General features: G+C 38.2%; 1 protein-coding gene across 2 annotated transcripts; it reads left to right on the forward strand.

Moving 5' to 3' along the window:
- The first annotated feature begins 17610 nt into the window (after window positions 1–17610).
- On the forward strand, window positions 17611–26444 carry Tac1 (tachykinin precursor 1). 2 transcript variants are annotated; one of them, XM_004656192.3, is made up of 7 exons: window positions 17611–17846; window positions 18254–18384; window positions 19257–19353; window positions 19812–19856; window positions 20326–20349; window positions 21752–21805; window positions 25848–26444. In XM_004656192.3, the coding sequence occupies exons 2-7, from the start codon at window positions 18262–18264 to the stop codon at window positions 25895–25897; spliced, it is 393 nt and encodes a 130-aa protein (XP_004656249.1). In that variant the 5' UTR covers window positions 17611–17846; window positions 18254–18261; the 3' UTR covers window positions 25898–26444. The 2 variants fall into 2 exon arrangements, with proteins under 2 accessions (XP_004656249.1, XP_004656250.1); XM_004656193.2 differs by lacking the exon at window positions 19812–19856.
- The last annotated feature ends 747 nt before the right edge of the window (window positions 26445–27191 follow it).

Below are 27191 nucleotides of genomic sequence, written 5' to 3' on the forward strand. Positions count from 1 at the left end.
TAGAATCTACCTGTATTTTATTCCACTCAGCCTGCTTGAATACTCCTATAGCAGGGAAACTCAACCCCTAAGAACATCTTTGTAGATACTCTGAGAGTTTTAAGAGCCACACATCATAGGGACATACTATAAAAGCTTATACTCCACAAAGTATGAAAATCTGAAAGAAATGGATGATTTCCTTGATCTATATGACCTACCTAAATTAAATCAAAATGAGATTAATCACTTAAATAGACCTATAACAAACATGGAGATCCGAACAGTTATCAATAATCTCCCAACTAAAAAAAGCCCAGGCCCGGATGGATTCACTGCTGAATTTTACCAGACTTTTAAGGAAGAGCTAACACCATTGCTTCTTAAGCTTTTCCATAAAATAGAAAAAGAAGGAATTCTACCAAACTCCTTCTATGAGGCCAGCATCACCCTGATACCAAAACCAGGCAAAGATAGAACAAAAAAAGAAAATTACAGACCAATCTCCCTCATGAACATAGATGCAAAATTTCTCAACAAAATATTGGCAAACAGAATACAAGAGTATATCAAAAAGATCATTCACCCTGACCAAGTAGGCTTTATCCCAGAGATGCAGGGATGGTTCAACATACGCAAATCAATAAATGTAATACATTACATAAACGGGTTGAAGGACAAAAATCACATGATCATCTCATTAGATGCAGAGAAAGCATTTGACAAAATCCAACATCCCTTCATGATAAAAGTCCTACAGAGCCTGGGAATAGAAGGAACATATCTCAATATAATAAAGGCTATTTATGACAAGCCTACAGCCAACATATTACTAAATGGGGATAAACTGGAAGCTTTTCCACTAAAATCAGGAACAAGACAAGGGTGTCCACTGTCCCCACTTTTATTTAATATAGTTTTGGAAGTCTTAGCCATAGCAATAAGTCAAGAGACATACATAAAAGGGATACAAATTGGAAAGGAAGAAATCAAGTTATCATTATTTGCAGATGACATGATTCTATACATAAAGGACCCTAAAGACTCTACTAGCAAGCTGTTAGAGCTGATCAAAACCTACAGCAATGTTGCAGGATACAAAATAAATACACAGAAATCAGTAGCCTTCATATATGCTAACAACAAACACTCAGAGGATGAAATCAGAGAATCACTCCCATTCACAATTGCATCAAAAAAAAAAAAAATACCTTGGAATAAACCTAACCAAAGAAGTAAAGAATCTATACAATGAGAACTTTAAAACACACAAGCGAGAAATTGCAGAAGACACTAGAAAGTGGAGAAACATCCCTTGTTCCTGGCTTGGAAGAATCAATATCGTGAAAATGGCAATCTTACCAAAAGCAATGTACACATTTAATGCAATCCCTATCAAAATTCCAAAGGCTTTCTTCATGGAAATAGAAAAAAACAATCCAAAAATTCATTTGGAATCACAAAAAAACCTCGAATATCTAAAATAATACTGAGCAACAAAAAAGAGGCTGGTGGTATCACCATACCTGATTTTAACCTATACTACAGAGCCATAGTAACAAAAACAGCATGGTACTGGCACAAAAACAGACATGTAGATCACAGGAACAGAATAGAGGACCCAGATGTAAGCCCAAGTAGCTATAGCCACCTGATATTCGATAAAAATGCCAAAAATACTCATTGGAGAAGAGACAGCCTCTTCAACAAATGGTGTTTTGAAAACTGGATATATATCTGCAGAAGGATGAAAATAGATTCTTCTCTCTCGCCATGCACAAGAATTAAGTCCAAATGGATTAAAGACCTTAACATCAGACCGGAAACTTTGAAACTGCTAGAGGAAAAAGTAGGGGAAACCCTTCAACATATTGGTCTTGGCAAAGACTTTCTGAATACAACCCCAATTGCTCAGGCAATAAAACCACAGATTAACCACTGGGACCTAATGAAATTACAAAGATTTTGCACCGCAAAGGACACAGTGAAAAAAGCAAAGAGGCAACCTACAGAATGGGAAAAAATCTTTGCCAGCTATATATCTGATAGAGGATTAATATCTAGGATATACAAAGAACTCAAAAAGTTAAATAATAACAAATCAAACAAGCCAATCAAAAAATGGACTATGGAGCTAAATAGAGAGTTCTCAAAGGAAGAAATACGAATGGCATATAAGCATCTAAAAAAATGTTCTACGTCACTAGTCATCAGGGAAATGCAGATTAAAACTACATTGAGATTCCATCTCACTCCTGTCAGAATGGCCACCATCATGAAAACAAATGATCATAAATGTTGGTGGGGATGTGGAAAAAAAGGAACCCTTCTGCACTGCTGGTGGGAATGCAATCTGGTCCAGCCATTGCGGAAAACATTGTGGAGGTTCCTAAAACAGCTAGAGATTGATCTACCATATGACCCAGCTGTAGCACTCCTAGGCATATATCCAAAGGACTCATCTCATTTCCTTAGAAGTACATGCTCAACCATGTTTATTACTGCTCAATTTATAATAGCTGGGAAGTGTAACCAGCCTAGATGTCCCTCAACAGATGAGTGGATAATGGAGATGTGGCACATTTATACAATGGAGTTCTACTCAGCGGTAAAGAAAAATGAAGTTATGAAATTTGCAGAAAAATTGATGGACCTGGAAAGTATTATACTAAGTCAGGTAACCCAGGCCCAGAAAGCCAAGCACCACATGTTCTCTCTCATATGTGTATCCTAGCTACAGATGTCTGGGCTTCTGCGTGAGAATGAAAATACTTAGTAGCAGAGGCCAGTAAGTTGAAAAGGAGACATAAAGGGTGGAGAAAGGAAGGGAGGAGGATACTTAATAGGTTGATATTGTATATATGTAATTACAATGATTATAATGGGGAGGTAATATGATGGAGAATGGAATTTCAAATGGGAAAGTGTGGGGGTGGGGAGGGAGGGAATTACCATGGGATATATTTTATAATCATGGAAAATGTTAATAAAAATAATAAAAAAAAAGAAATATTAGTGTGACAAAATTTCAAATGAATCTGCCACTACAACAACTTAGCTCATTCTAAATACCAGGTATGAGTAAAATTCCCTTCTTTTATGAAATCTTCTTACTGCTAACTTCCTCTAGAAAGATGATAGGAGAATCCAAACTGAAATCAATGGAAAAGTGATAGGTAATAATCATTTAAAGGGGCCTGTGAATTTATAGTTGCTAATAATGCTATCTGCTAATTTTGCAGAATCAATACCAAGTGTCTTGAAAGCTACTGTATGAAGGGAGAGTATAAAGGGAGAGGAATCACTTTTTCTCTAGTAAAATTACTTCCTTATAATTAATCATCCATTTACTCATAATGCTATTGAATCTTCTTATGGACTAACATAAATGTAAAATGATAAACAACTATTTTATATAAACTTATTAATCCAGGTAATTGCTTCCAGGATAACTCTATTACTAGGATAAGTTTAATACTAGTTTTTAAATCACTGATGATGATTCATCATTTACAGAAGACAAGCAGAGTACATGGCAGCCAGACTTTTTGCTTGCTGTTTATACAATAACTGTCTAGGCCAAATGGTCAGATTCTGCATGGTTTCCTTAAAGTTTGAAGAAGATGACTACCATATATTGCTGAATATTCTGAAAACCAGAATCTAGAATATCTTTTAAAATCTGTGTTATGAGATTATCATTTCTCAATGTCAAAGTTAAGTGAAATCTTTCAGGAGCTTAACCAAGTCTGCAGTCTTGAAAACTCCATCACACTGATGGCTTTAACCAGGTAGTTCCAGATCCCTGGAGAACCTCTTTACACTGATGGTACCACCCAACTATCAGGACCTTCTGGAGCAGTGTACTCATTACTCCTTTCAGACTAGTGAACTGAAGATACCATGTGGTATGACTTTTTTAACTGAAGTTTTATAAAATAATAACCATCATAGCTCACATAATTGAATACTAAATCCCCAGGTAGTGGTATTATTCCAGAAGGTAGGGCTTTGGTGGAAGAAGTGTGTCATGGAGTAGGGGAAGACCTTGAGGTGTTATAGCCAGGACCATGGCTCAATGTGATATCTGTCCTCTCCCCCTTCCTCCTCCTCTTCTTCCTCTTCCTCATCCTCCCTGCTGATGAGACTATAGGAAACAGGCCCTGGCCTTACACACCTTCACTATTATGGACTCTGCTCTTTGGAACTATAATCTAAATTAAGACCTTTCTTTTCAGTAAGGAATTTCTGGATGTCTGTTTTGTCTCAGAAATGAGAAAGTAACTGATTAAAGGTCCCACAAAGACAGATTGTAGGAGTAAAGCTTTTCCCAGTGTAGGCTAAACTGGTAAAGTGGGGGTCACTTAAAATATTCACCAAGTCAAGGAAATAGTTGTATAAAGTGAAACTGAAAAAAGGGCATTTTTATTTATTTGTTATTGTATTTATTCACAGTTTTAACCTGGTATAAGTGAGCATTTTATCTGGTATTAGACAAAAACAAAACTCAAATGTTGGGCTGGGGAGATGGCTCAGTGGTGACGGTGCTTGCCTTCAAAGCTTAACAACCATAGTTCAACTCCTGAGTACCCACATAAAACTAGATGCACAAAGTGTCATATTAATCAGGCATTCATTTGCAGTGACTGGAAGCCCTAGTATGCCCATTCTCTCTATCTTTCTACTCTCTCTATCTTGCTCTTCTTGCAGATAAATAAAAAAGCTTTAAAACCTCAAATGTTTCTGCCTTTAAGAAATAGAAAGACACCATCACAGGTTAGCAAATAAAATTTGTGTATAATCTGTAACAAATGCAAACTAACCATAAACTTGATAAGATAATAGGAAATTTAGGAGGTGTTATGCTTAAATAGAGTGATCTTTTTGGTTTTGCAAAGCAGACATTTACTTGAGAACTGTAGAATGAAAACAGACTAGCTTTGCAAAGAGAAGGGAAGATGAATGCTGTAGTCTAGACATCAGGAAGCACTCTGTAACATAACAAATAGGAAATATCTTCTTCTGGTTATTTATTTTCTGTTACCACAAATCATGCTTGACACTGAAATATGAAATCATTTACTGAAAATACCTAAACTGATGGGTATGGCTGTTTTCTAATACAGCTTTGTTGAAAAAAATAGGCAGTGGACCAGATTTGGTTTATAAGCCATAGATGACAATTTCTGTTTTAGTCTGACATAAAACTTGAGCAAAGGCTCTAAGGAAAGATAATGAACCAATGCAAAACTTGCATGCTAATGAGGAATGAATGGGAAAGGAGTGTATTTAACTTGCTTGAAGAGATAAGCAGGTCAGAGATCATGGATGACGATGTAAGGGGGTTGAATTGTATTGAACTTCATATAATTCATTTAAAGTTCAAGAAGGGTTATTACATAATGCTTTATGCTTCAAAAGATTATTTTGATTCCTATATGGAGAATTAATTGAGAGACCACTGAGGTAGATGTAATTGTGGCCTATATCCACATGATGGAAATGAAAATGGGAAGAAGTGAATATATTTGAGGTCCATTCAAAATTGAGGACTGTAAATGACTGATTAAATGAAGATGAAGTGGCAGTTCATCACCGAGGAAAATAAAATCTGCACTTAATATTGTTTGTTCATGAGTAATTCAGGTGAACTATAATATAAACTTCAAAGAAGCAGACCAGAGAGAGAAGAGCCTGAGTTGGGCATGGTGGTATTTACCCTTAGTCCCAGTAATTGGCCATCTGAATATGAACCCAGCCTCCACTTTATGGAATAAATCTTAAACAATGATTTAAGCAAGTTACATTTGTTTTTTTTTAAAAAAAAAAAAAAGAGTCAAAGAAATATTTTGTAGAGAAGACTAGGTCAAGGTTATTCTATAAACTATCTTGGATCACATAAATTAGAGAGGAATGTGTGAGGATCCATCAGATATTTAGGAACATATATATGAATTTAGCAAAATGCTTAAAAGGAGCATATATATACATATATGCTCCTTTTAAGCACTTTGCTAAATTAAAAGTTGTCTTGTATACAAATACCAATTAAAGTCATTCTGCATAGACATATGATGATATTTTTATATAAAGTAAAAGCAATGAAGTTAAGATAATGAATTTTACAATGGTTTGTTGTGGTTCAAAAGTCACTTTTACCAGATATAACTAGTTAGTGTGTCCCTTACCTGTATGGCCACCCCAAACAGCCAGCTATTATTAACATTAACTCTTCAATCCAGGCCAAAGGTGGGTAGGAGCTACCCGCTATTGGAAGCTTCTACCTGTTTTGAAGCTAAACAATCAGGGCTCAAAACCCTTTCTGGGCATATTAGTGGAAAGAGTTGTCATGAGCTCTAAATGGCAGAGATTACAGAGGGGGAATATCTAGGAAGGAAGTAGTGTAACCTTCAATTGGCCAAAGTTAAAGCCATGTTCAAACTTCATTAACTATTAAACTAATAACTAGAAAAAAGAAGATATGGCTCAGTTATTACAGTGGCAACAATAGGTTTTTCACTTTGATTCTGAAAACCATGTTTCCATTTTATAAGGTATCCATTGACCATAAATATGACTATTCCTGTTGGTGATCTACTTCAAAATGATGTCTTTCCTGCTTTTTAACCCCTATTTCTAGAATAAATTATACACTTGCCATTTTGCAAATATAATTGGGTCTGCTGTATCTAATTTTGATTAAATTTTTGACCTTTAAGTATTCAGTTTAGCCAAACCTATATCTGATTAGCAATATTTTCAGAAAACTTATTAGTCCAGTATGTTATTTTAAGATTGCAGAGTCATGTTGAATAAGGAGATTATGTTCAGTCTCCTGGCAAGTATATGCAATGTGCATTTCTTAATTGTACCCAGCAGCAATGGAAGGAGAACATATTTGTTGAAGATTCTTGAATACTGCTATTCTTGAGTATATATACATAGTTCAAAAACCTTCCACACTACCAATCACTTGACCCAATAACCACAGTGACTAGGTATTAATGGAGTTAATACGGTTTTAAAAACAGCAGAGAACTTTACTTTTCCTCCAGATCAAGCTTTTTTCCTTGATAATAGAATTTGCTGTATAGTCTAAATGAAGTATTACTACCAGTTTTATTTAATCTTGTTTTATTCTTTCTAATCTCTGTCTCCCTTCAGTGTTTCCCATCTTGATTCTAGCACCTCCAACAAACCAATACATATCCTTATCATTGTGCCTTTGCTCTACATGGAGTAACTTTTACCCAACCCCCTGCAATGGGGAATTTCTACTTCCCATTGTCACAACGTTCACTCCTCTGTTATAGCTTATGTTACATTTCCTGCCTCCTTATCATTCTTGAGCCCTGTTGTCTCAATCATCTTTGTCTTTATTTCAAATATTCTTGGCTAATAGCAAACATGAAAGAAATGTTCACTGAATAAAATATTCTGATGGGGCTGGAGAGATGGCTTAGCGGTTAAGCGCTTGCCTGTGAAGCCTAAGGACCCCGGTTCAAGGCTCAGTTCCCCAGGTCCCACGTTAGCCAGATGCACAAGGGGGCGCACGTGTCTGGAGTTTGTTTGCAGAGGCTGGAAGCCCTGGCGCGCCCATTCTCTCTCTCTCCCTCTATCTGTCTTTCTCTGTGTCTGTCGCTCTCAAATAAATAAATAAATAAAAATTTTTTAAAAATAAAAAAAAAAATTCTGATGGCACTTGCAGAAGGCATGTTGTGTCCTTGTTGCACTGACATAGCAATTTTTGATTTAACTGTGCTCAGAGATAAAAACAGATTCCTATAAGAATTATTAGCTCTCTGGAAAAAGAGACTGTAAGACAAAATGGAAAGTCTTGAAAAAGCACCATATTTGCTTAGATTAGGAATTACATCTGTATGCAGAGGATCAGAATTACTTTATAAAATGATGACCCAGATACCTGCTTTTGAGTATATTTCCTCAAAATATAGCCTTTTCAAGTAGTTCAAAACTTTGTACATCTTTCCTTTATAGTGATTTCTACTATGGGAAATATGGTAAACATTTTAAAGCAGAGTAATAATATGGACAGGAAGTACATATAATGATATTCCATGCAAATAGTAATCAAAAGAAAATAGTCTTGGCCTCATGATCAGTTGGTATATACTTTTAAAAAGAAAAGATTATGAGAAATAACAAGACATTATATCTATATATCTATCCATCCATCTATCTGTCTATCTATCTATCTATCTCTCTCTCTCTCTCTCTCTCTCTATATATATATATATATATATATATATATATAAAATGTCTTGGATATGTCATATATATATATATATATACATATATATATATATATATATATATATATATATATATATATATATACATACATACATACATGTGTGTGTGTTCAATACAGGAAGATATAGCAGTCATATATACAATCAACAATACATCAGAACACATCAAACCAAAAATAGTTCTGAAGTAATATTTGGAGACTTTTACATTCAACACATAATAACATATACACCAACAAGACACATGATAAGAGAACAGAGAGGACTTAAATAACACAATAAGACAATATGAGATCTAACAGACTTAGAGTACTCTATCCAACAACAGACTATACATTCAAGTGCAGATTTAACATATTCAAAGACATACCATATGTTTTTGACCACAAATTAAGTCTCAATTATTTGAATGTAAGTGTCATCAAAGCATTATTTTACAGTGGGATGAAGCTAGAAACCAATGACAGAATACATATAAAAAATTCCGGGCTGGAGAAATGGCTTGGTGGTTAAGTTGCATACCTTTGAAGCCTAAGGACCCAGGTTTGATTCTCCACTACCCATGTAAGCCAGATGTACAAGGCAGTACATGCATCTTGGGTTAATTTGTAGTGGCTAGAGGCCCTGATGCACCCATTCTCTCTTTCTATCTGCCTTTTCTTCACCACCTCTCTGAAATAAATAAAATTATTTTTAAAATATCTTTTAAAAAATAAATAGAAATTTAAAAATATGCAGACAAAACAGCACATTCTAGAATAAACAATTGATCAAAGGAGAAATCAAGACAAATTACAAAGTACTCAGAGAAAATTTAAAACAAAAACAGCGCATAGGAGCTGGAGAAATGGCTGGGACTTTCAGCAAGCATAAACCCCTAAGTTCAGAATCCTAGCACTTTCCTAGAAATGATGGGTTTGGTGGTACAAACCTGTAATCCCAATGTGAGGGAGGCAGAGACAGGATATCCCTGAGGCTCTTTGACTAACTAGACAATTTGGTGAATCCCTGGTTCAGTGAGAGAGACCTTGTTCCAAAAAAAATAAGGTGGAAGGATGTATAGATGACTTAGAGGTCAAGGTACTTGCCTGTAAAGCCTAAGGACTCAGGTTCCATTCCTCAGTACTCTCATAAGCCAGATGTACAAGGTGGCTTGTGTGTTTGAAGTTCATTTGTAGAGGTCTTTATATGTATATATATATTTTTTTTCTATGTATAATTTCCATCCCTCTGTCAAGCTCCCTTTTCACATCATTTTCTGATTTTTCTTGATGCTTCTTGGGATTCATTCTTGCATTTCTTTATGTCTTCATTTAGCATGTGCAGCTGATTTTTGAGGTCCTCATTTTTTTTTCCACTCTCCTTCATATCTCTTAACTGTCTTTGAACTCCTTCCATTTTCTTATCTATTAGGTCTAGTCTAGTGATGGTAGTATCTACATGATTATCGTCCTTTGTTGCTTTTCTGCAAGTTCTACCAGTAGCTTGTTTAGGTCGCATTGCTCAGAGCTTCATTTTGGTGTTCTGATCCTAATGACTCTTTTGTGTTTTGATTAGAGATGTTCATTGTAGGACTGGGTGATCTTACTGGATTTACTTCTATTTGATTTTTCATGTTATTTCTTTTGCGTTGTGTTCTGACTATCACAGTGTATAGGCTATGGGCAGGGAGAGTCAGACTGTGGTCTCAATCTGCAGGGGAAGTGGTACCTCTTGGGGGAGCTGGTCTGAGCTAGCAGTCAGGCAAGCAGATGGGCAGAGTGATACTCAGCTAATATATGGGTGGGCAGATCAGCCTGAGCTGGCATGTTGTAGGAAGCCAAGGCAGCCTGAGTTGGGAGATGAAGCAGCCTGAGCTCTCATGTTGTGGGAAGCTGAAGCATCCTGAGTTCCTGTGCAGCGGGACACCTGCAGTGGGCATATGGGCAGGTGGCTGGGGCAGCAGATGGGGAATTGGGCCTGAGTTGGAGCACATGGACAGTCAGATTGAGGTTGAGCACAGAGTGGGCAGGTTGAATGGGTCTGAGCTTGTGCATGGATTGCTGGGCAGCTGGAGCAGTAAGTGGGCAAATGGGCATAGCAAGCTAAGTTTGCCGGGTTGAACGGGCAGCGTGTGTGTGGCAGGCAGATGTAGGATCAAGCCTGAGCTCCAGTGGGCCAGCAGGCAGAGCCCGTCCTAGGCCATGCATGGGAGGGGCAGCAGGGCAATCGCCCCTGCTCAGTGAGGCAAGTAGAACTATGTTGACCTGGGTCCCCTTTCCTACAGTTAGTGCAGGAGTGTCCTGAGGCTGGGACTGTGGTTATAGCAGCTGCTTGGGGGGATTGGGGAACTTGTGGGCTACCCACAAGTGAGGGAATCAGTGATTCCCTTTTTCTTCCCATCTGAGCCCTCCCACTGGCAATCTACTGGAAACTTCTCTCCCCTAAAAGACCCAGTGAACCCTTAATGCCTGGCCTTTCTTTCCCTGGTAGGTGTGGTGCAGTTATACTGTCGCCATCTTGACTGGAAGTCTCAAATCAATTTTTACCTCATTGGTTATTATGCCATCCTATGAAAGAAATTTTATGTACAATGTAATATTGACAACAGATGACATCTGAATGAAGTTTACAGTCATTAACAGAGATAACAGAGAAGTTATGCAATAATTGTCTCTATTGGTACCTCATGAATTGAGTCAGAAACTGAGAAATACTGTACTTTCAGCATGAAATTTTCACATGTCAGGGAAGAAAAATTAGGTTTTTTAAATTTTTATTAGCATTTTCCATGATTATAAAAAAGTCCCATGGTAATTCCCTCCCTCACCCCCCCCACACTTTCCCCTTTGATAGATATTTTCTCATATGAAAATACTTATAACCATGGGAAGATTGTTATTTTTTCATTGCCATAGCAAAACATAATTGCTATTGAATAATTTTATAAAGAAACACCTAGGGCTGGAGAGATGGCTTAGTGGTTGAGGTTCTTTAGTGCAAATCCTAAAGACCCATGTTCAACCATTCAGGTTCCACATAAGCCAGATGCTTAAAGTAATGCAAGTGGACAAAGTTGCACATGTACCCAAGGTAGCTCACATGTCTGAAATTCAATTGCACTGGCTGGAGGCCCTGGTGTGCTGATTTTCTCTCTCTCGCTCTTGCTCTCACTCTCTTGCATTACAAATAGGTGTCTATTGGCTTGCCTCAAAAAAAAAAAAAAAAAGTAAAGAAAGAAATAGACCTTCCTTTAGTTCATGGTTTTTAGAGTCAAGTGTACGTCACTGGCATTGACTGGACTCTGACAGATGGCATAACAACTGTAGGAACACGTACATGGTGAAAGGATAACATTGAGAGACTAGGAGGCAGAGATATGAGTGGAACATGGCTTGTTCTGATATAACACTTCCACCAGGAATGATCCAAGGGCCCCACAAAAATGATGCCAATCTCTACAGATGGCAGCACCACCAATGGCTAATGATCTTTCAGTAGGTCCTTTCACTCCCTGTCAACACTGCCACACTGAGGACCAAGCATCAGACGCATGGGTGCTAGAAGGACAAAACTCACTCAAGCACCAGCACAGGTGAGATAAACTAAAAACAAGTCACCACTGAGGAAAAGAGCGGAAAGATCCTTGCTGAAGCCGCACTTCTTTGAATTCACTAGCATTTGAGTTTCAAGACTGTGTTTCAGAGTATTGCATCTTACACATTTTAAAATTGAAAACAGTTCATAAAACTCAAAAGCAAAATGAGCCCATAAGGTTTGGCAGCATAATCACTTACCTAGCATGTTAAATGATTGTAAAACACACTCATTTGGGCTGCAGTGATGTTGTAGCTGTTAAGGTACTTGACTGTGAATCCTAAGCACCCATGTTTGGCTTCCAAGAACCCACATAAGCCAGATGTTCATGGTGGCACATGCATCTGGAACTTGTTTGCAGTGTCTGGAGGCCCTGGCATGCCCATTCTTTCTCTCTTTCACTCTGTCTTTCTTTGTGTCTCTCATATATAAATAAATGAATGTATCTATTTTTGGTTTTTCGAGGTTCAGAGTTCTAGTCCAGGTTGACCTGGAATAATTCACTATGTCGTCTTAGAGTGGCCTTGAACTCGTGGCAATCCTCCTATCTCTGCCTCCCAAATCCTGGGATTGAAGGTGTGTGCCACTATGCCCAGCTAATAAATATATTTTTTAAAAACACAATCTTTTTTAGAAATTTTGTTTATTTTTATTTATTTATTTGAGAGCAACAGATAGAGAGAGAAAAAGAGAGAATGGTCATTCCTGGGTCTCCAGCCACTGTAAACAAACTACAGATTCATGTGCCACCTTGTGCATCTGGCTTACTTAGTTCCTGGGGAATCGAACCTCAAACCAGGGTCCTTAGGCTTCACAGGCAAGCATTTAACTGCTAAGCTATCTCTCCAGCCCCAGAAAACACAGTACAGTAATTTGACTGAACACACCTAGATAGATATGCTCTAAAGAGTTTTAAAAACTAAAAGAAATCATTCTGAATCCATGCCCAATAATGATATGGTTAGGTTGGCAATTGCGCATCCTGTCACAGCAAGAGAGTAATGTTGGCATGAAAAATGGGAAGTGGGCTGGGTGTGGTGGTGCATGCATTTAATCCCAGCACTTGGGAGGAGGATCCCTGTGAGTTCGAGGCCACCCTGAGATTACATAGTTAACTCCAGGTCAGTCTGGTCTAGAGTGAAACCCTACTTCTAAAAAAAAAAAAAAAAAAAAAAAAAAAGTGGAATATGTGGATGTGGCATAAAACTGTTGTAATATAGGCTATTTAAAGATTGTGAAATAACTATGTGAGTAGGAAATGCAAATATACTTTCATGATTACACACACAATCCTCAGTTCTGTCCATTGGAACAATCGTGAAACAATGAGGAAAATGTAGCAATGAGCACCCAAAATGCTGAGACTATGTTCTCTGGTTACCCTTTCTAACTGAGAAATGAAGGATCCTATAAAGGAGATTCCACATCTGAGACAGCAAACACAACTCCCTCCTGAAATATTTATTAGAACAAAGCCAAGAAAGTTATCAAGTCCTATTGAAGGCATATCAAAAATCTCAAAGGCCAATTTGATGAGGCACCTGTTAGTGAAGAATGATTAATTTGAGCATTAATTAGAAGAATATCTAAAATGTTTCAAATGTGTTTACATCTGTGAGGTCAGTCATAATAGTTCTAACTTAAAAAGAAAAGATTGGGGCTGGAGAGATGGCTTAGTGGTTAAGTCACTTGCCTGCAAAGCCGAAGGACCTGGGTTTGATTCTCCAGGACCCACATAAAGACAGATGCACAAGGTGACACATGCATTGGAGTTTGTTTGCTGGAGGTCCTGATGTACCCATTCTCTTCTCTGTCTTTCTTTGCCTCTTTCTCTCTCAAATAAATATATGAATATATACATATATATATGTTAATATGATATATATGAATATATATGACTTTATATGTATATATAATCATACTTGAAAGGTACTAAATTAGCAACTAATTATTTGTTAAATTGGTAGAAGAAAGCCAATAAGCATTTATCCTATTTTTTCTTGTATTATGTCTTAGAGGAACTATAAAGTTGCTCCTTTAAAAATGGTTTCCTTTGTATGGAAGAAATAGTCTAAATAAATAAATGATGAATAACAAAATGTGAGCAGTACCACTTAGAAACTATTAATGAACTGAGAATCTACAAAATTATCATGAATGCTGCTGACAGCACAGAAGGAGAAACAACCAGATAGTGTGCACTTCCTAAGAAAACTACAGAACACAAGTGCAATTGACAGGAAACATATGGGACAGAGGAACAAGTAAGAAGGAACCTGCAAATTTCAGATGTAATACATACAGCAGACCTGCTCTGTCAATAAAGGAAGGCTTAAGACACATGCGGTTCTCTGAGTATAAAACTTCATATGTTAGAATTTTAGGCCCCAAGGAGATGATAGTAAAAATAAATAATTATTCAGGAGGGTGCAACCCTTATGACTGAGACTAGTGATGTTTCTGCACGTATTCAAGAGAGCACTTTCATCCTCTTCCTGCCAAATGCAGATGCAACAAGGACCCAAGATGGCACTCTGCAACCTGGAGGAGGACCCCTGACATACTGAAACCCTCCTTCACCTCCACTTTGAGCCTTCAGAGCTGTGAGAACAAAACTCCCTATAACTTGCTTATAAGCTGCCTCGTTCCTAGTACTGCCTGGACTGATTCAGACAAGATTTGTATGTGAGGCAACTTTCTCCTAGACAAGCCCACACCTGTGTCCTTGGGTGTGCCTTACTGTCTTCCAGAGTGTCTCCTTTTCTCTTATTCCTCATTTCTAAAATCTATGTCAAAATGTCTTTAATAAATTCCTACTCTGCTTCATAAAGAAGATATGTGTATGGGGCTTATTATAATTCTGGTTTTCTAAAATTGTATGAAACAGCAAGAACTTATGAAGAAAGAGCATTTGACCCTCAGCATATTGAATGTAGCAAGGAATTATTTCACATAGGTTTAGATGGAATAATATCATTATGCTTATATTTTTTTATATTCTTATGTTTTTAAATAGATAAGCTGAAGTATTTTGGTTGCAATGATGAGGGATATGGAATTTGTTTCAAAGTATTACAGGTAGAGAAGATATGAACGTTTGTAGATGAAACTAGAAAATTGTTTCAAATGAATGATTCGACTTTTATGTATGTTTATAATTCACAATAAGTGGAGGCTATGAAAGGCTGTCTTCTGAACATGACATGACTGAGACTCTCATGAACTCAAAGAAGCTGTGGTTTCCTGCACATGATTGATCCTCTTAACATTTCATTTTGAGTAGTGAAGAGGTCATAAGATGCCACTCCTCCCAGAGTAACTATTGGAAATTCATGGATGCTGGGAGAGGCATAGACATGTTCTTTGTTGCTGTAGCCACTGCTAAGTTGCCCATATTTCAATAAATAATCACTCACACATGCTCATGCAAGCAAACATAATTTAACTCATCATGCCACCAGAAAGAAAGATGAAAGAAACAAAGAAAGAAAGAAAGAAAAAGAAAAGACATGAAAGTAGATCATGAGGCAGAGAAAAGATGGTAATGGGGTTGATTATGGTCAAAATGCATCAAAAAATATATACACACATATATATTTACTTCATGTATATGTATATATAAAGTAAAAAATAAAACTGTAATTGTTGGAAACAAAAAAATTAAATCCTTACAAATAAAAAGAAAATGTTCCACATTAGTCTTTGGCAAAAAGAGGGATTACATCCATCAAAATCTCCCTAAATTAATAACACTTAGCCAATGTAAGCTATATTAGCTTCAATCTCCATTGGAGAATCTGTTTTTTTCAGACAGTATTGAGACCCAAGTAGATAAACCAACTTGCACTTCTGCCAAGCCCCAGCTGAAACCACAGAGGAACTGGGAAGACAAACAAAAGTGCTGCTTCCTTGGTAAACAACCAATACCAGGGTGAAGGAGAAAGACACTGAGGACACTCAATACATACCAAAGCAAAAATCCAAAGGCTCCTAAGAGCTATTCCCTGAAGAGATTTCCCTGATAGAAAAAATTTAAGAGCCACAGGTTGGGATGTCATACCTATAGGTTTTGCCTCCCCCAATAACTGACTACTGCTCCCACAAAGCATAACCCACAACCCTATGGGGATTACCAGCAAACCCACTGAGGAGAGCCCCCTGTGGAATGGGAGGAGGTAGGAAGCAAAAGATGGTACCAGTATATAATGTATCTATATAAAATATGTTCTTAATAAAGATAAATGAATAAAATGTTCACTTTGAAATTATTAAGAACTTTAAAATTCAGGCTTAAGAAAAAAACAGAGGGATTTCTATTCTCTTAAAATGAATCTTCCAGGGCTGGGGAGATGGCTTTTTGGTTAAGCATTTGCCTGTGAAGCCTAAGGACCTCTGTGGGAGGTTTGATACTCCAGGACCCATGTAAGCCAGATGCACAAGAGGACGCATGCGTCTGGAGTTCCTTTGCAGCAGCTGGAGGCCCTGGCTCGCCTGATCTCATCTCTATCTGCACCCCCCCCCTCTCTCTCCCTCTCTCTCTCTCTTGCTTATAAATAAATAAAAATAAACAAAAAAAATTGAAAAAATAAATCTTCCAGCCAGACGTGGTGACACATGCCTTTAGTCCTAGTACTCGGGAGGCAGAGGTGGGAGGATTGTTATGCGTTCAAGGACACCCTGAGACTCCATAGTGAACTCCAGGTCAGCCTGGGCTACAGTGAGACGCTAACTCAAAAAAACTAAAACTAAAAATAATGAATAAATAAATAAATCTTCCATAATGAAAAAAAAACAGAGAGGAAATGTTGTTGGTTTAATTGAATTGCAAACATTTACTTCTTTTACACGATATATTAAAAACATAAATTAACTGAGAAATATGATACTGAGAGAAAACTCTGCCCAAGATGCAACATGAAGCCTAGCATGGCAGTAGTGAAAAGGCTGAGGCAGGAGGAACCCCAGTAAGATCCTATCTAGAAGAAGCACACACACCCCTCCCCCAGACAACATGCAGCTAGTTCTCTTAAAGATGAAGGAAACTTTGCGATGTTTGCTGTTCTGTTGAGGACTGCCAGGTGCCCATGCTCACTAAGCGGATGGGCAGGAGAGACCCAAGGCTGATGGGTTTGGAGTCATCGGCAAGATCCAAAAATTTTCCTCTTCCAATTCCTTCTGGAAATGTCAAGGAAGAGGACTTTGTGTAACAAGGGATGTCCTAGACCAACACGAAAGAAAGTGAATTCTACATGCAGAGCCACGTTGAAATTCCCCTTTTCCCCAAGTGTGAAATAAATCTGCTTCCCTCTTCAGAAATACTAAGACATAAAAATACGTTGGTAATGCTGAATAAAATGCCTGTCTTCTCTTTGATGAAGGAGAGGGTTGTTCTAGTCATAGAAAGATGTTACAGCTCTCAAAGCCTTGAAAATGGAAAGGAAAACCTGGCTCCCTCCCTCCTAGGGAAGTGATTGTTTTCTCGCCTGATTTCCTGTGACAAGGTCTTAATGCCTGAAGTTATCTAGCCATCTTCAAAAATGCAACTTATCCTGACGTCTCAGGAGAGGGAAAAGTTGTGTAAAGTCCGAGGAATGAGTCACTGCTCCATTGTGATGAGTAATCTCAGGTGTCAGGGAGCCCTGTCAGGAAGGAGAGGGGAGGGGGCGTCAGATTTGCGGACGGAAGAAAACAGCTCTAGATTGGATAGCGAGAACTCGACTTCACTAAAATTGCGTCATTTCAAACTCAATTGGTTCCCACATGTTATGGACACCGACGGGTTACCCTCTCCTCGGAAACTCTCAATCAGTGGAGGGAAAAGAGAGGAGGCGGCTAATTAAATATTGAGCAGAAAGTCGCGTGGGGAGAGGGTCACGTGGGTCTCCGAGCTCCTCACGCCGGAGATAAATGCCACGAAGCGCCCTAGCCCGCAAAGGCGCGCACTCCTCGGAGCTCTCGGTGCCGTGCGGCCGTGCGCGCGGAGCAGCCCAGCATCCCCGGGCCGGGCAGACGGCCACAGTGAGTACCCAAGCCTCCCTCCAGCTGGGCTAGCAGCCTCGCTGGTCCCATCGCGCCAGGGACTGAGGTGGCGTCCAGCCCGCTGCCCACTGCAGCGACAGACAGAGAGGCACACTGGTTTCTCAAATGCCAACGCCCGCCTTTGTCTTATACCTGCAAAGGCTCCCGGCACAAGGGTGATGGGCAATGGGGGGTCTGGGATGTGGAGACTCTGGCAGAAGAGAATGTAAGAATCTTTCTTGGAGATGATTTTGTTTTTCCCTTCTGGTCCTGGTTCAACCAGACCTAAGTTCAGTTTGGGGGCTGAAAAATGCTGCTAGGGTACCTCTTGGGTAGCCACCTCTATGTATGTGTCAGTTGCCCTCTCCGTCTTGTTTTTTTTTTTTTCCCCTTCCCACTCTGCCCAGAAAGCAACATGAAAATCCTCGTGGCCTTGGCAGTCTTCTTTCTCGTCTCCACTCAACTGTTTGCAGAAGACATCGGTGCCAACGATGATCTAAATTATTGGTCCGACTGGTCCGACAGCGACCAGATCAAGGTGAGACTCAGCCGGAGGAACAGTCCACACTTAAGCTTGTTGGGCCAAGGAGGTGTGCCCTTCCCTGGCAATAGAACCCTAATTAGCTAGGCAGTCAGTGGACACACAGAGGCGCGTGGCGGCAGGTAAAGGGCGCCATCCCCCAGGGTACGCACGGATTTTTGCGCACAGCGATGTTTCTTCCCTAGGGCTGCACCGCGGGGTTCAGGACATCTCCCCAAAGAACCATGGAGCCCCGGGTCCCAGCCAGATTTAAGAGCTCACAAGGCTCCATTTTCCATACAAGACAGATGGGGACTTCTGTCCAGCTTCCTGGTGTTTGGTGATGCTGAGCTTAGAAAAAGTAGAGGGAGGCCTCCAGTCAGTTCTGGGCAGAAACCCTAACCAGGGAGAGCTGCGGGAGGTGGGGGAAGCTCAAGGTGAAGGTGGTGGGAAGCTGAGTTCCTGAATTGACAGCTTAAAAAAATACTGTAAATTTCCCTTAATCTGGCTCGCAGGCTATTGGCTTCAGAAAGCGCGCCTCGGGAAACAGTGAAAGTTGTGTGGCTGTTTCCACCCTTCTGTGCCCCACCGGCGCCGTACACAAAACTGTGTGCATGTAGGGAGGTGAGGGGTTCCCCCAAGCAGTCCTTCAATTAAGATAGCTGGGTGGTGGCCGGGCCGATGAAAACGTCTTTGAATGGGAGAAAGCGCGCCCATGCAGAGCTGGAAGCAGCCAGGCTGGTTCCTGCTTGCGGAAGGATGAGGGGAAAGGGCTCCAGATCTGGGCGTGGGGAAGGAAGCCCGCGCTTCTCGGCCCGGGTCCGCGGTGGCAGGCTGGGAGATTTCTGGTGGTCCACACCAGAGAGTGGTCCACTCTTGTGTTCCCCCAGGAGGAACTTGCGGAGCCCTTCGAGCATCTCCTGCAGAGGATCGCCAGGAGACCCAAGCCTCAGCAGTTCTTTGGATTAATGGGGAAACGGGATGCCGGTGAGATAATCAACAGTCCCTAGATCTCTCACCTGAGGCTGTGCCTGCTCCTGCCAGGGCCATCCAAGCATCTCTTTCCTTTCCAGTAGAGATTCCCACCCTGAGAGTCATAACCCAGTGAGACTGGCTTACACTTCGCTTCCACAGCCATTAGCCCACCTACAGGGAGAGGTCCTCTTAGCAAGCTGCAGGGAGACAAAGTAACCAGAACCAGGAACTATCCTTAGCAATGCGCTTCCTTGACGAAACATCCAAATTTCTAATAAGGGTCAGCAGGGGTCTGGGCATAGGACACTGGCCTGTCAGTCCAAGTGCAGATAGAAACTGCCTATAGAGAGTTCTCTGTGGTTCCTAGATTTGGCTGCCCTCTGCTGCGTGACAGAAACAATCTGTCCCCTTGAGCTCAAGTCACTAACAGAGGACCTTATGAAGAGTTAATGTCAATTCTTTCTTGTCAGATACCTCAATTGAAAAACAAGTGGCCCTGTTAAAGGCTCTTTATGGTAAACATTGCTATAAATCTTTATTTTACTGTTGTGAATGGTCATGTAACAAAATGAAAATTAGGCCTGTCGAATTAAGCTGTGTTCCCCTCTTGTCTGTCCCTCCCCACCTCTTTCTCTGGAATGGGTAGCCAACCTCAAAAATAGTACATACTATATATAGTCTTACCACTAATGACAAACCTCAAGATTCTCACAGTTCTGCGTTTTAATCCATGCACAATAGAAGTCATTTAAAAAAAGTTCCTTTAGTTGTTAAAATGTTTGACTTTCACTAAAATTTTGGCTGCTATTTATGGCTTTAATTTATTCCTCAAGAAGGTATATAGATGGCAAAGGTTAAATAATCTGAAAATTAATTTACTTTATAATTGTCTAAAACTATAAATTCGGGTTTTTTTAAAGAAGAAATTCATGTGCCTGTTAATTTTTACTTTTTTCTTCCCATTTTTGTTTCTTTTTCTTCTAGGACATGGCCAGATCTCTCATAAAAGTAAGTTCAAAATTATTTTGATATTTATCAAATGCCAATATTAATTATATTGAATTCTATTTTATACACTGTCTTCTCAGTCATGACATAAGACCTAATAGTTTTAATTTAGACTGTATAAGAAAGGAAGAGGCTTACATCCAGAAGGTGATTCAATGAATAATTAATGTGACTAAACTCTGTTGTTTAGGCATATTGGAGTTACGAAAAGCACACATTACACTTACAAAGGGAAAGGAAAGAGTCTTTTAACACCTTCACATATTTAGTTTTAGAATTTCAGTATTAGGGTAAACATCCAAAACACACATTCATCTCCACCTTCCTCTCCCCATACCCATTTCCACTAAAGAGAAATTTCTAGACAGCTTTTAACTCATCTTTGTGAGCTGTATCTATAATGACATCATCAGAAGAAGGCATCCAGAATCCAATTAAAGGAAATGAGTGAATATCTAAGTAAAAACATGTATTGTAAACATGAAAACAGGTGCAATGTTTCTTGTTTGTGTTGTCATGACCTCATAATAGAGTGGATAAATTTATAGTCTATCCAAGCACCAGAAAATATTTCTTAGAACAGTGAAGTTGGCCGAATTGTGTTACTAGAGGGATTTTATATTCTTGTTTCTCATGTAATGGAACCAGAGTTGACAGAACTCCCAGGGGTCCATCTAAATCATATTACCTATTTCCCTACCTGCGTGGATGAGATTTAGTGGGAGAATAGGCCTCTCAGTGGCAGCCCTGCTCTCAACTAACACACTGAAAGACAAGAAAAGTTCTCCCACTTAGTATTAAGAAAATAACCTATTCCAACTGCTTCATCATTGAAAATAAATAAATCTTATTAGTATTTACTAAGGATTTGACTTTCAATACAATTATATATAGCGAAAACTTGTGTAGTAACAAGTGTACTCTATTAGTGCCAAAATCAATATGACTTTTCAAAAGTAGTGTTTTCAGGTCCAGTAAAATGTGACCTTTTTTCATGGTTACAGCCATTGAGAATAGAGATCTCTCACTTGCTAATAAATACAGCATATTAAGTAATATGAAGAAATAAGTGACAATTTATTTCTTGTGCAGACATATTACTGACTCCAAAAAATTCAAAGTTGTCTCAAGTAACATTTAGAAATTTACATAGTAAATAAAATATAATGCAGATGAATGGCACTGCCAATACAGAATTGAGAAAAGTAATTTCATTGTCTTGTTTTAGTGCCACTTGTAAGACTTATGAGAAACTTTGTTTCTTTGGGCTTACCAAAACTTGTGATAGATACATATTTATTATATAGGCATATATTTGGAAGCTTACTTTGCTTTGTGCTAGTTATGACTTTTTTTCCTTGAAGACATAAATATTAAAATACTCCTAAATTTGTTTCTCCAGGGCATAAAACAGATTCCTTTGTTGGACTAATGGGCAAAAGAGCTTTAAATTCTGGTATGTATAAAATCATGTCTGAAAATAGCTAATATCTCAAATCCATTTCTATCATTTTCAATACATAGTTGCAGAGGATTTAAAATAATAGATTTAAGTGGGTACTCAGGGAGCAGAAAATATTAATTCAGTACTCATAGTCAATAATGGATTGGTAGGTAGTTAAGATAATGTCATCACAATATCAATGCATTTCTCTCAAACAAACAGATTTTTCAGTTTTCCCCATTTAGGCATTCCCACCCTGAGTCTTCTGGCCAGTCTAGTACTCATAGGTCTGCCCAGAAAGCTTTATTCAACCTTGCTGAAGGAGATTGAGGCAAGGGGAAGTGAAAGTTGTTTACTTGTGACAGAAATAATATGAGTCTCATAAGATATTACATTTAGGAATTTTCCAAAGTAAAATAACTAGGGAAAGCAAGCAAAATCTTTGTACACAGCACTTTCTCTTGATGAAGTTGTAGAAGCTCATAATCTCACTATCCTGATGGGTGTTGGAGAGGATGGGTGTGATGGGATCTACTCCAGTATATTCAGAAAGGAACACAAACATCATACCTGAGTAGTATAATTAAGTTCTGGCTAGAAAACCCTTAGGAGATGCCACAATTCTCAAAAGCATTTACAATCTGAACAACTCTTCCCGTGACTCTAAAGCCACACATTTTATTTCTTTTCACTAGTTTGCATCTTATATGTAAATACCAACAACACATTTCATTCATTAGACTATGTCCAAGGTTAAATAAGCCTTTCATCATTTTTACAGAAATTAATTTTTCTTAATCAAATCCACTTGAGCTAGTAGGCCTTGGCTTAGATTCCCTGGAAGTGGTACTCAAAGTCTCTCTATTTTACCTTCAGTGAAAATAGGTTAAAATTTCTAGTTTTATAGAAGTTAATCAGCAGCTGTCTGATCTACTTAGAACATTTATAGTTTCTAGTAAATCTATAAGATATTCTGGTTTAATTCTTAATTATCTAGACTCACACAAAAACAATGATTCTTGGGCTGGAGAGGTGGCTTAATGGTTAAGTACTTGCTGTGAAGCCTAAGAACCCTGGTTGGAGGCTCGTTTCCCCAGGACCCATCCATGTTAGCCAGATGCACAAGGGGGTGCACACATCTGGAGTTCCTTTGCAATGGCTGGTGGCCCTGGCATGCCCATTCTCTCTCTCTCTGCCTCTTTCTCTCTGTCGCTCTCAAATAAATAAATAAAAATAAACAAAAAAAAATAAAACAATGATTCTTGCTGTGCATAGGACTGAACATCTTTAACCCCAGTACTTAGGAGGCTTAGATAGGAGGATCTTTATGAATTTAAGGCCAGTCTGAGACTACATAGTGAATTCCACATCAGCCTGGACAACAGCAAGACCCTACCTCAAAAAAGAAAAAAAAAGGTGGGGCTGGAGAGATGGCTTAGTGGTTACGCGCTTGCCTGTGAAGTCTAAGGACCCTGGTTCAAGGCTTGATTCCCCAGGACCCACGTTAGCCAGATGCACCAGGGTACTCACGCATCTGGAGTTCATTTGCCGTGGCTGGCAGCCCTGGTGTGTCCATGCTCCCTCTTTCGCTCTCTCTCTCTCTCTCACTCTCAAATTAAAAAAAAAAAATGTAAAAAAATTAATAAAAAAGAAAACAGGATAAAAAGAAAAGGAAACAAAAATGATTATTTTAATAGTTTGGTTAATTCTCCACTTTCCAAATTTAGACATGACCTTTGCATCTTCTAATCTGTCATTCCGGGGCCACATATGTTTTAAAGAGGTTATAAGTGTAAATAATGAAACCTTATGATTATTTTATTAATATACATAGTATGCTAGCTTTGGGAAGTGGTGCATGCCTTTAATCCCAGCACTGGGGAAGCAGAATTAGGAGGCTCACCATGAATTCGAGGCCACCCTGAGACTACATAATTAATAGTTAATTCCAGGTCAGCCTGGGCCATAGTGAAACCCTATCTCAAAGAACCAAAAAAAAAAAAAGAAAAGAAAAAAGAAAGAAAGAAATGGGATATAAATTTAAACCATAGCAATATTTGTGTCTGGGCATACGTGCTCACATAGTTGTAGTTTGCTTACTAATTATATTAATCATTAATTCCATTTCCAGAACTTATGTATCTTTCAGAACACACTTAACTTTACAAATAACATAGATTCTGTGAACTTTGGAATAGATTAAAAATATTAAAGGTAATAGTATAATTATAGGTAGTAAAAATAGAATCAGTATAATGAATCGGAATCAATTTATAACTAAACCTTTGTTCTTGTATTTTCATTAAGAAAATGCAAAAGAAAAATATAATCAGGAATCTTTTTACATACTTTTAATATATATTTAACAGACTTACTCCCCAGCCACCTGATTCTTACCATGTCATAGTCACAGACCATCTTTGACAAGCTGGCAAGTCTAGCAACTCTCACTAGCTTAGACACACAGAAGTTGAGATACATTTTCAGAAGTCAAGGACCAGGTAAAAAACTCTGCTTCCATAGAAGAGGCTATTATGTTCAAGTAAATTGCTAATCTGTCTTTACTTACTTTACTTAGCATCCTATTGCACCGCTTGAGAAAAAAAAAAAAAGTGTCTTGTTACTGAAAGCTTGTGGCTGACTGCACTAGTCATCCTCCTACTAGTGAAAGAGAACAGTAAATAAGCATGTTCTGCCTCCAGAGTTGGCCAGTGGGAGCTCAGTCTCTTACAGCTTACTTGATGCAAAGCATTTGGTTAATTGCTCACCTTTTTCAGATATAAGGGGTCAGACTTCTAGAGATTAGCACTAGAAAGGAGGAAGTGATAACTCCAGTGATCTTTTCCACCTTCTTTCTCAAACTTTCTCAGTGAGGATACTGCTTTGAGTAGCACCCATGATTTCTACAGGTGTTTCTTCTGCCCTTTCCATTTAAATTCAGCATGATGTCCATGATTTTACAGAAGCTCATTAGTTCCACCATGGCACAAATCGTCTATGCTATAAACTACTTGATAAGATTATAAAAATCTTCCCTAAATAATTATTGTCATCCTTAACATTTTATAGTTTCAGATCACCTTCAAATTATATATATATATATATATATATATATATATATATATATATATATATATATATATATAAAATAAAGTAACATAATTCAGTTGGCTTTAGAGAAGGCACAGAGTCAGAGTACTAAATCATTGGCTGCATGTTAAGTACCTTTGGATGTAATGTTTAACATTTCAGAGGCCATCGGGATTTAGGAGGTAAGTTAAATTATACTGAATAACAAACTAATTATTCCATTAATAATTGAATTGCCTACTGAAATGAGATTGTTTTTAGTGTCATGGAAAATTGATCCATCATTTGAAGGTATCCACAAAAAAGGGAGAGGCCCCACACTATTTGCTTCCCTTAGAACAAAAATCAGCAAACTTTTACTGAAAAGGTCAAAAAAATCCAAGTACTTTAGTTTTTGTAAACCATATGGTGTCTATAGCAGTTACTCAAATCTGCCATTTTAAATCCAAAACAGACATAGATACTACATCAATCAACTGAATGTATTGATGTTCAAATACAACTCTATTGATAAGAACAAATGATGGGGTACATTTGTAATCTGACACATAGCATGCAGTTTATTGACCTTTGTCCTAGAATGAAAGACCTACATTTCATTTTCACACTACTATCTGGTTGCTGTAGAAATGGTTCTTTTTATAATTCACTATAGGTGAATTTTCAACTGCTTTAGAAAGCTATTGAAAATGAACATTGTGCCATATGGTCAAAATACAGTATAGTAATTTTGAGACTCCAGATTAAAAAAATAGATGTCCAGAGAAACTAAGAGTTCTGTGGGTAGAGCACTTGTAATCAGGATCAAGACTCAGGCAGGGTTGAAAGATGTACAAATAAAATTCTTAGTTCTTCAATGCACAGAAAAGTCCTTCTTTACAGCAAATTACTGTATGCACTGAGCCTTATTTAACTTTTCTAGTGAATCCTGTTAAAACACATTTTATGTCTTCTTTATTCTCAGTGGCTTATGAAAGGAATGGGATGCTGAATTATGAAAGAAGACGTAAATAAACTCCGTAATATATTATTTATTCAGCTTCATTTGTGTCCATGAGCAATGAAAGCTAAAAGACAACATGCACTATGAGAAATAATTATTTATGTAATAACAACTGTTGTTATGAGTGAAACACTCAAAAAGTGTTTATTTTTTCATATTGTACCAATATGTGCTGTAAACATGTGTTGTAATTCTAGTATGACTCCCTCAGAAGTAGAAATCAGTGGTCACTTCTTAACAAATACAGTGTTCAGTGAAATTGTGAAAACCTGTAAATGATAGTCTCCACAGAAAGAATCCTTGCTATGAAGTGGTGTGTGGACAGGTGCTGCTGGCAGCAAGGAAACTCCTGGCAGCCTTGTCCTTCACCTGGTGGCTTTCATGCTGAAAATGGACTGCATCTGTGGTATTCAACTGTTTGTATCCCTGCAGCATGTTTCATGGTTTGTGGCTATAGAGATGTTTTCAAAAGTTTTCATGTGGTTGTATGGTCTTTATTCATTATATGATGTGTTGTGATAGCTACCATTTCAAATAAAAGAAAATATATCTTCAGAATTTTGTCATATTCTTTCATGGGAATGTCAAATAAACAGCCATTCTTTTATAAGATGAAGGGTGTTCAAAACTGTTTTGGTTAAAACATAATCTCTTTTGTGCCCACACATTTTTGCATGTGTATGTATGTGTATGTATGAAAGTTGTATGTATGAGGGTACATATATGTGCAGGTACATGTGTGTGGAGGCCAGAGGTGAATGTCAGGGTCTTCTTCAGCCACTTTTCACCATCTTATTTTTGAGTCAGGGTATCTTGCTACAATTAGACACACTGATACAACTAGCCAGCTAGCCAGTGAGCCCCAGGAATTCCCTCTCTCTCCCTCACCAGTGCTGACATTGACCAGCATTACATGGAGTTCAGGGATCTGAACTCTCGTCTTCATGGTTGTGCAGTGAGCACTTTACTCAGTGAACAATGTCTCCAACCCCAGTTTTGGTGTTTTTTTGTTTTAATTTCATTTTGGAATTCAAAGAATAAAGGCTAGGCTAGGGTTATATATACCTTTGATTCCTTAATACATCTTTCTTCTATTTTGAAGATGAATCTAATTGATTATTTTTTTTTCCTTTTAAGTAAGATATCATATTAGTACACTACTGTTTTCATCCTTCCTGGTTTAAAAGCTCATGTTCATGAGTCACACAGTAATTAAGATGTCAAACCAAAAACTCACTCAAAGATGACATAGAGAGTTGAGGGCCCCAAACTCATAACAAATGCAAGGAGTCTATTATAGCATTT

This window comes from Jaculus jaculus, chromosome 10, assembly GCF_020740685.1.
Source record: "Jaculus jaculus isolate mJacJac1 chromosome 10, mJacJac1.mat.Y.cur, whole genome shotgun sequence".
Classification (NCBI taxonomy): domain Eukaryota; kingdom Metazoa; phylum Chordata; class Mammalia; order Rodentia; family Dipodidae; genus Jaculus; species Jaculus jaculus.

Excerpts from the sequence above, each read along its gene's own strand:
- Tac1 (XM_004656192.3), top strand. The coding sequence starts at position 18,262 with ATGAAAATCCTCGTGGCCTTGGCAGTCTTCTTTCTCGTCTCCACTCAA. Across the intron at positions 18,385-19,256 it reads CCGACAGCGACCAGATCAAG|GAGGAACTTGCGGAGCCCTT; the intron begins GTGAGACTCAGC and ends GTGTTCCCCCAG. Across the intron at positions 19,354-19,811 it reads AATGGGGAAACGGGATGCCG|ATACCTCAATTGAAAAACAA; the intron begins GTGAGATAATCA and ends CTTTCTTGTCAG.